Here is a 9,583-nt window from a genome sequence, read left to right as displayed (position 1 = left end):
GTGCATCACCTACACACAAGAACAACGAAGCAAGCACCCAACAAGCAAGCACCCAACAAGCAAGCAAGCAGGCACAACATCCACCATATCCACCACTGCTGAAATACCTGTGTTGGCCGCTGTCTCGATCACGCCTCAACAACTCCACATCACATGGGGAAGGCTGATGATGATGATGACACGGAGCAAAGGCGATTGGTTGGGAAAAGAAGAAGGAAATTTCGGTTGGGGAAACCCGCACAACGTCCGCCTGCAGTCACGCACATGCACACATTGAGTTGTGGGATTGGTTCATGTGAGACACACGTCAGTGCAACCACCCCACAGCCAATGACTGCTCTGGTGTGTTGGCATGCATGTGTACGTGCGTGCGTGTGAATGTGTACTACCACCCCATCCACACACACACACACACACACACACACACACACACACACACACACACACACAGCGGCAGCGTCTCACCTTGTGTCTTCTTTTCTCGCACGGTTGTGTGTGTGCGTGTATCGCCCTGCTCATGTCATGAGGGCTTGGGAAGAGATCGGCCACCGTCCTGTGCAAATCACACACATGTACACATGCGCAAGCACAAAGAACCAAATCAGCAAGAATGACACCACGCAGTGAGCCAGTATGGCAGAAACAAACCACATCCACCTCCTTTGTTACATTCACATCACCCACATCACCACCTGTGCACGCACATTTCACATCCCCACACACAGACACCATGACCACCGCCACAAGCAGCACATCTGCACATGCGTGTGCGTGCGCAAGTCCACATCCACCACAAACCACTCACCACCAGCAGCAGCGTCTTCATGCGAGGCAACAGCACATCGACGCACATCACACCCTGTACGTGTGCGTGTGAAGAAAGAGGTGAGTTGTCACAGAATCAGGCTGTCAACGACAACAAACCCCATTGCCACCACCAACAGACCCAACGACATCCAACCAGCGCTTCATAATCACACACATATACATGCTGTTGTTCACACCCAACACATCACACATCACCACCACAACCCCACCCATTCATCTCACCTCCACATCCATGGCTGCAGCCGCTGCTGTTGGTGACCAATGACGACGAAGACGAGGACGAGGAGGAGATGGACGAGAGGCAGAGGGCCAGTTCATCCAATGCAGCAAGCCATCATCTGTTGCTGTTGTTGTTGCTGGTGGTGGAAACGGTGAAAACAAACGGCCCCTTGCCATGCCGTGTCCTTTGCTCGCTCGCTCGGCTGCTTGCTTGGTCGGTTGGATGGAGACGATGCATGGGCCTGTGTCCAAATGAATCAAAAAAAGGGGGAACAAAAGACACATGAGTGGACAGAGCGGACAAGGAAAGTGGGAGGCGAAGAAGGAAACACAACATGTCAACCATACACACACTCACACATCTCAGTCGCCCTTCTCACCTCCATCACTCGTCATCGCCATCATCGTTGGTTCCAACCGCTTCATGCGCCTCCTCAACGCTGTGAAACGTGTGTGCACAGACACAAGATGGGAGAGAATTCAGGGGGGGGGCGTGAGGTTGACAGCGAAGCATCATCAACCACACGCCAGCCCCATCCAACCACCCGCATTGACACACAACCACACGCACACATGTTGTCCCCATACACCACCACCAGCATGCACACACACACACATTGCTTACCTCTTCATCAGAGCGAGTGACATGTGCAAGGTCTGCCTCACGCCAGATTGGGGCTGGTGTCGGCCGGAGTGTGATGGCGGCTGTGCGGTCGATGGCGGTGATGACAGAGGAGCTGAGGTGGAAGAGCGAGAAAGGAGAAAGAAATGGGGAAGGTTGATGTTGGTGACGATATGTCGTTCATGGCGGCTTCCTTCCCCTCCTCTGATGTGGCCCTGGTGCCCATGCAACCATCACACGACAACAAGACACAACGATATCATCACACACAAGGCACGGGTATGGCATGTGAGCACAGCAGACGCGTTCACCTTCCTGCCCCTCCTCTGTTTTCCTCCTCACTCCATGACACACACACACACACCTGCACATGACTGCGTTGCTGTGGTTGAATGTGCCCACCATGACCATGGACGTGTGTGTCCACAGCTGCTCCTCCCGATCCATCATGTGTGCACCGCCCATCATCCTCCAACGATCCTCAGGCAGTCGCTCCCTGCAGCCACAAGCACACACACACACATGACATGTGAGCTGCACAGCTACACTGGGGTACGAGGCACAGCAGCAGCAACAACAAGCACCCACAGCAGCAACACCAACACATGCACCATACGCCAACCAACGCAGCCATGATGGGCTCACCTTGCTCACATGTGGGAACACTGCATGAGCACAGCAACGGCAGCCGAATCGGGGGAGTTGCAGCAGCAGCAGCCGGCATGCGAGCCCGCTTCCATCAGTACCATCCTGATGTGTGCTGGTACCTCACCACCTGTGCATATGTGCGTGTGTGCGTGCGTGGTTGCAAGGAATGTGGATGGGAACAGAACACAATAGGCAGACAGCAGGCCATCACGTCAGCACAGCAGAACGAGTGATTGACATCACACGCACCACGTGTGATCGTGTGTGCGTGTGCGTGTGTGCGTGTCGGTGTGTGACCACCATCCCCCATCAACCCTCTTCCCGCGTTCACTTCAGCGCACCCCAGCACCGCCACCCCGCTTCATCACACAACCAACCAACCACCCATCACCACCCACATACCATGTGTGAGGCGAGTGCACTTGGCACGCGTGGCAAGTATCCTCGACATTTCCCTCATCCTGCTTGTGCGTGCGCATCGCCTGTAAGTGTGTTTGTGTGCAAGCACCAGCATGGTGAGTGGGAGGGAAGAGAAAGCATGGATATGTGCGCAGCTACACCGCTGCTGCTGGTACTGCTGGTGTTGTGCATGCATATGTGTGTGAAGAAGAAAGGGAAGAGAGAGAAAACAGAAAACAGAAGGGAAGGAACAAGACTTGCTGCACCCCATCCTTCCCACCATCCCTCTGCCTCACACCACACACCACCATCCTCTGTCACCAGCCAGCCAGCCACACCCCACCACACTCACCCAGCATCCCCCACCCCACCTCACCTCATCCCATCCATCCATCCAACACACATGTCCTCTCCCTTTCCCCTCTTCTTCTCGCCCTCACCACTGCTGCTTCCAGCCGAAAATGCAACTTGTGCTGTCGCTACCTGTTCCCAGCAGCAAACAAACAGCCAGCTTCCGCCAGCAGCAGCGGGCGATGGGTTGGTTGGGGGATGTGTTCAGCAGCAAGTGATGCTGGTGGTCACGTCCACCTCCTCCTGCACATCTCTGCTGCATCGGCGGTGGAGGGTGTGTTGGCTGCTGCTGCTGTTGTTGTTGTTGTGATGGCCGTCAGGGAGGGCGAGAAAGAGAGGGGAATATGAGCAGCGGCTGCAAGGTGGAGAATGTGCAGGTGTGCAAGCAGTTGTGTGTGTGAGAACGACGAATGAGACAGGCATCACGCAAGGCAAAACAGGCAGCCGCACGACACACATGCACACATTGATGTGGGACAACAAGGGGAGACAGGAGCAACAGAGACAGCGACCACAAAACACGCACACTGGTGCTGTGCTCATCACACACACACGCACATGCAGTGACGCACTCACGTTGCTCATGGCTTGCTTGTTTGTGGTGTGTGTTGGTGTTGCAGCTTCCACGGCCGCATAAGTGTGGCTGGATGGTCATTACATGGCAGCGCCCGTCTGTTCATCCCACCAGAGCAGTGGTGATTGGTGCAGGAGGGGGTGGGGGTGACATCTGCTGGTTCAAGGCCCTCTGTGGGGCTGCAGCAACAGCAGAAAGAAGGAGAAACAAGTGTGGAAGGTGGTGTTGGTGTTGAGGGTGGGAAGGGAAGAATGTGAGCAAACTCACACGAGAAAATGAGGAGGTGGCGATGATGGCGTGTGGGAGGGTGGAGAAGAGAACATGCACGTCGACACACCCACTGACACACACACACACACACACACACACACACACACCTGTCTGGGTGATGCAGTGGTTTGATTACCTGTCATCCGTCAGCATGTAGTCATTTGTTGGTTGGTTGGTGGGGGTCGCCCACTGGCTCACGCATCAGCCAGCACCTGTTGCTGCTGCTGCTGCTGCTGAAGATGATGATGGAATGCATCCATCTACACGCACCACACACAAACAAGCAAGCAACAACAACAACAGCAGTGAGCAGCGTGTCACAGACAGAAGGAGTAGAGACAGGAAGACAGGAGGAGGAGGATGAGCAGAAACACAACCCCGTGCACACACACACACACACATACATTGGCTGTGATGGTGGTTGATGCCATTCCCCCCTCTCTCTCTCATGTGTGTGCTGCTCACTGGTTGAGAGGTTGCATGCTCCATTCTCAGGGTCGCCGCTGCATGATGGTGGCTGATGGCAGTTCTTCTGTCACCACACAACGGTGAGCAAGTGTGTGTGTGTGTGTGTGTGTGTGTGTGTGTGTGTGTGTGTGTGTGTGTGTGTGTGTGTGTGTGTGTGTGTGGCTGTGTGTGCACGATGACAGCGTGCGCTGTGTTGTTGTTGTTGATGGTGGTGGTGGTGGTGGTTGCTGTGCGCAGTGTGCAAGGGGAAGAAGGGGAAGAGGAGGAGCACGAAGTGGGAGGAAGAAGTGGGAGCACTCCATCTCACCCTCACCTGTCGATGGATGGGTCATTCATGTGGTCGTTGGTTGGTTGGTTGGTTGGTTGTGAGTGGTTCATCACGGGAGAAGGAAATGGACAACGATGGATGGAAGGGAGAGAGGATGAAAGGGAGAAAGGGAGGAGAAGGGGAGAGAGACGGTGCGCACACCCTCCCTGCACATGTGTGCGTGTGCGTGCGTGTGTTTGAATGCGTCAGCGAGAAGGACGACGAAGGGAAGGAACGGAAGGAAGGAAGGAAGGAAGGAAGAGAAGGAACGTGGCACGCACAACCACCAATGTGTGTGTGTGTGCACGAACCAATGACACATCCTCACCTCCCCCCACCTCACCTCACCTCACCTCACCTCACCTCATCTCACCTGCTTGTCAGCAGCAGCGACGACGACCATGATCACCATCACCATTCCCACCACCATCACCATCACACACAGAGCTGCTGCGCAGAAGAAGAAGAATGAAGCAACGGTGAGTGGATTGGTTGGTTGGTTGGTTGGAAAGCAGAATCGGTTGTTTGCTCGTTTCTGCTTGCTGCTGGTGGGTTTTTGGTGTGTGTGGGATTTTCCTCTTCTTCTTGCTTGCTTGCTGGCTCTGCGTTGATAAATTGCTTGTCCTCGGTTTCTGTCGGCAACGTTCATACCAACGGGATCACGCCCGCTCTCGTCCGATCGCGGAAGCTAAGCCCGTTTGGGCCCGTTCAGTACTGCCGTGGGTGACCAGGCGGGAATCACGGGTGATGTTGCTCTCCTTTTTTTTTCTCTCTCTTCATATGGGTGGGGTGCTGTTGTGGCTGCTGCGCTGGCTGCTGGTGCTTGCTGTCTCTCCTTCACTTCCCTCTTCTCCCTTCTCTTGTTGCTTGGCTTGGTTCGGTGTACTTCTTGTTCTTCTTCTTCTTTGCTTGCTGAGCTGACTTGCTTGCTTCGACTTGGGGTGAAGAGGTGGTGGCCTGTGTTGGCTCATCTCCTCTCTCTCTTGTTGCTTGTCTGTAGCGTTCCTTTGCTACACACACACACACACACACACACACACACACACACACACACTGCCTGGCTGACATCGTGTCATCTCAACGCGTTTACTTCCATGCACAGACGCAGAGGTAACCACACACAAAGGTAGGCTGAACTATTGAACTCGTGACAAAGCTGATCTTGGTTACGCTGTTAGACATCTTCGTCCTCTCCTCCTCCTCCACCTCATCATCATCGTCACACGCAAACACATCACATGGGTGCATTGTCCTTGGCCGCCTTTCGTCGGTGGGCGGGGGGTGTTGCACCATACAGACTCCTGCATCACATCGTGTGGCGTCTCATTGGGCGTGTCGTACGCCAGCCCTTCCACTTGCATCTTCCCCCTGCGAGCATTTGCGTGTGTGTGTGCGCATGAAGGTGTTGGTGATGGCAGCGAGGTGTTGTGAGGTGACCGCGCTGATTCGCACCTCTGCGCACGATCCCCTGCACACACACACACACACACACATGCACACACACACACACACACACACACACACACACACACACACACACACACACACACACACGCACGCAGACATACCTGCCACGCGTTGTCGCCGCAGAACAGGTTGATCCTGGCAGACTCCAGTGCTGACAGCAGCAAATAGCACAGTCATGACACACGAGTGGGCAACGGACACGAGAACAAGTGAGCAACGCACACACCACACCACGAACGTCGCCACACTCACTCCAGAACTCCCTGTCCCAATGACTCACTCCCTCACCTGTGTGCACTTGGGTGGAGAGGGACTTGAAGAACTCCTCAAACATAAACACAACGCGTCTCTGCATCATCTCCACCACCTTATCAGGGATTGACCGCAGGATCCTCAGAAGCTGAACACAGTTGTGTGTGTGTGTGTGTGTGTGTGTGTGTGTGTGTGTGTGTGTGTGTGTGTGTGTGTGTGTGTGTGTGTGTGTGTGTGTGTGCGTGTGTGTGTGTGTGTGACATGTAAGCCTTCACCAAACACAATCCTCATCGAAAAGCACACCAGCCCCCACGCATCGCTTCACATGCCCATGTCACCGATCTATCACCACACCTCGAGGAGCCTGTGTTCGGGGAATGCGGGTGCTGAACGTTTCCCAGTCCAGCAGGCCCTGGTAGGGCTGCAAGCGCGCAAAAAGCAAACACCAGAACATCACGTCACAGCACCATGAGCGAGGGAGGGGTACATCTCCACACACACACACACACACACACACACACACACACACACACACACACACACACACACACACACACACACACACACACACACACACACACACACACACACACACACGAAGCGTCATTCATCTACACGCACCAGCACGTAGTGATCGACGACAATGACGGGGATGGCACCCGCAGCCACGATCTATGAGGCATGAAAGGGGATGACAGGAGATGGAAGGTGGGTGAGACCACAAACAGGGCCGAAATCATCTGCAACACACACACACACACACACACACACACACACACACACACACACACACACACACACACACACCAGGAGTGGTAGCCAAATCCTTCCACGATGAGCCCAAACTTGGTCTCCAGCGCCAGATCCGTGTACGTGTGCTTGTTGAACTCTTCCTCTGCCTGCTTACACGAGGGGTCATATCCAACCTTCCCCTCACGGCCCATGCGCTCTTTGCCAAACCACCGGCACGCGCACACCAACACAATGTCCCTGCGCATACACAAGCAAACACAAGCGATGTGTGTGTGTATGTGTGTGTGTGTGAGGTGGATCCAGACAGACACGCACACAGCACCAAAACCAGCTGACTCCACCACAACACACACACACACACACACACACACACACACAAAACACATCGCACGCGCAGCACACCACACCTGCTGTTGTGCAGCTTGGAGAGGTGGTTGCGCATGGCATCAAGAGCGAGCAGATTTGGTGCCCCTGCACAACAGGGAAAGAAGACACATGTCAAGCAGCGGCACCACGACAGGTTTGGAGTTAGGTTGCAGTGGCCACAAGAAGGGAGAATGGTGGTGCAGTGAGCTACACCAACCCCTCAAAACCCAGCAGCAGCAGCAGCAGCAGTGAACATCGAACCCCACATCGCACCACGTCACACCACACATGCATGCACACACCTGAAGGTGACGAGGTGTTTGCTGTTTGTGCGGGTGGAACGCGTCGCTGTTCTGGTGTGAATGAATGAATGTCACCATGGAGAAGAGTGGCATGGACACATCGAGGCGGTCACGGTGGTGGAATTCACTGAGGTGGTGTGATGAGATGGAACACACAGGATTGGTAAAGCGTGTAAGCATCAGCAGTCGCACACATGGTGCGTGCCAACCCCATGTGCACTTCTCTTCCAACACATACACACACACACACACATACCCTGTGTCAGCACCGTGGATTGACGAGGAGGAGGTGATGGACGAGCCAGGGCATGCGACACAGCAAGCCGTTGCCAGCCAACACACCCACCACCATACCACATCTGGAACGGACAGCATGGTTGTGTCCACTGCACTTGCGGCTGAATCAACGATGAGGATGGATGGCGAGTTGCATGGAATGCCGTGGCAGGAAAAAGGTCATTGTCCGCAGCCACGCCGCTGATCCACTTGCATCCGCCGTGTCGCAGCCCACCAAGCGTGGTGGTGTTCGCTGTATTCGTGCTGCGATCAGTGGTCACACCCGTAGAGGAGGGTGTTGTGAGCCAGCACGCACGCCGCCTGCAGTGCCCACATGGCTCAACCGGCTCACAGACTGTTGATGGTGGTTGTGTCATCCACTGCCGCTGTCACCGCTGTCACTGCTGCTGCTGTTGTTGATTGGCTGCTGATGAGCACAGAGGTGGTGGGAGTTGTATCAAAGGGAGGGATGCCGTAGCTGAGGCCGTTGCTGGCGACGACGCCACCAATCCCCAATCGCTGTTGCTGGTGCCCTGCCGAGTGCATCTTGGATGCTGTTGCCAGACGGTGGGCTGACTGACAGTGTTTGTGACTTGTGTCACACATGTATGCAACGGGCCATGAAGGAGACTTGGCTGTGGTTGTTCACTGCCTGCCTGCTGGCTGGTTTGCCGTGCACTTGTCATGCTTTTGTCCCAGTCGCAAGCAGCACAGCAGTTGCTACCCTCTTCCCTTTCGTTCCTCCACGCAGAGCACTGCTCCTTGTCAAGCCGTTTGCCCTGCGCGTGCATGCCTGTGCGTGTCTGTGCGTGTCTGTGCATGTCTGTGTCTGTGCGTGTGCGTCTGCCTTCCATCAACAGCAGTGAACCCCTTTCAACAACAAAGAAGAAAGTGCTGACTCGGCACAATTCTGTTTGTGTTTGTGTTTTGTGGGGAAGAAGACAAGAAGGAAGATGCGTGCAACGGCAGTGACAGCGCTGCTGTGGTTGGTGGCAGTGTGCTGTGTGGTTGGTGGCTGTAGGGCTGTGTGCTGTGTGTGCTGTTCAGCCGCTGTGGCGAGCGTCGTCGTCTCAAGCTCAAGCCCAATGCACCAAGATCAAGGTGTGTGTGTGTGTGTGTGTGTGTGTGTGTGTGTGTGTGTGTGTGTGTGTGTGTGTGTGTGTGTGTGTGTGTGTGTAACTACTTGCGTGCGCATCCCCTCGTCCCATCGCTGCTCTCACCTACCAACACCTCTTCCCCCCCCCCCACACACACACTCGCACACACCGCGCTGACAATTGGACGTTTGCGTTTGCTGGCAAACATGGCGCAGACATCCATGATGACGCGTGGGGGGTGTGCCACGCTCTGCTACACCTTCAAATTTTTCGCTCAGCGCTGTTGAATATGGATACAAATGCTTCTTCTGCGAACACCCAAACTAAATTCCCCCGCGCACTCTCCGCGGTGTGTGTGTGTGTGTGTGTCTGTGGGTGCGTGTG

The 9,583-nt window shown here is 54.9% G+C and overlaps 3 protein-coding genes and 1 non-coding gene across 4 annotated transcripts; 1 reads left to right on the top strand and 3 right to left on the bottom strand.

Annotated features, from left to right (window-relative positions):
- Window positions 1-462: 462 nt before the first annotated feature.
- On the bottom strand, window positions 463-2,418 carry PTSG_12907 (uncharacterized protein; the record flags this gene model as incomplete). The annotated part of the gene is made up of 7 exons (XM_004990052.1): window positions 463-553; window positions 806-859; window positions 1,051-1,172; window positions 1,428-1,467; window positions 1,664-1,784; window positions 2,034-2,165; window positions 2,324-2,418. The coding sequence occupies 7 exons, from the start codon at window positions 2,416-2,418 to the stop codon at window positions 521-523; spliced, it is 597 nt and encodes a 198-aa protein (XP_004990109.1). The 3' UTR covers window positions 463-520.
- Window positions 2,419-3,294: 876 nt separating this feature from the next.
- PTSG_09684 (uncharacterized protein) lies at window positions 3,295-4,342 on the bottom strand (the record flags this gene model as incomplete). The annotated part of the gene is made up of 4 exons (XM_004990051.1): window positions 3,295-3,422; window positions 3,726-3,820; window positions 4,110-4,144; window positions 4,316-4,342. The coding sequence occupies 4 exons, from the start codon at window positions 4,340-4,342 to the stop codon at window positions 3,295-3,297; spliced, it is 285 nt and encodes a 94-aa protein (XP_004990108.1).
- A 985-nt stretch (window positions 4,343-5,327) lies between these two features.
- On the top strand, window positions 5,328-5,441 carry PTSG_20031. Its single transcript, XR_001137162.1, has one exon. It is a non-coding gene; the product is annotated as a 5S ribosomal RNA (ribosomal RNA).
- A 321-nt stretch (window positions 5,442-5,762) lies between these two features.
- On the bottom strand, window positions 5,763-8,303 carry PTSG_09683 (uncharacterized protein). Its single transcript, XM_004990050.1, has 9 exons — window positions 8,083-8,303; window positions 7,825-7,877; window positions 7,566-7,629; window positions 7,239-7,395; window positions 7,027-7,077; window positions 6,760-6,826; window positions 6,442-6,553; window positions 6,255-6,304; window positions 5,763-6,054 (listed from the first exon to the last, which is right to left on the bottom strand). Exons 1-9 carry the CDS (start codon window positions 8,183-8,185, stop codon window positions 6,010-6,012), a joined length of 702 nt encoding a protein of 233 aa, XP_004990107.1. The 5' UTR covers window positions 8,186-8,303; the 3' UTR covers window positions 5,763-6,009.
- Between the last annotated feature and the right edge of the window lie 1,280 nt (window positions 8,304-9,583).

Source organism: Salpingoeca rosetta (genome assembly GCF_000188695.1).
Source record: "Salpingoeca rosetta unplaced genomic scaffold supercont1.26, whole genome shotgun sequence".
In the NCBI taxonomy this organism is placed as follows: Eukaryota; class Choanoflagellata; order Craspedida; family Salpingoecidae; genus Salpingoeca; species Salpingoeca rosetta.
The sequence above is the reverse complement of the archived record's forward strand: the minus strand, read 5'-3'. Positions and strand labels throughout refer to the sequence as shown.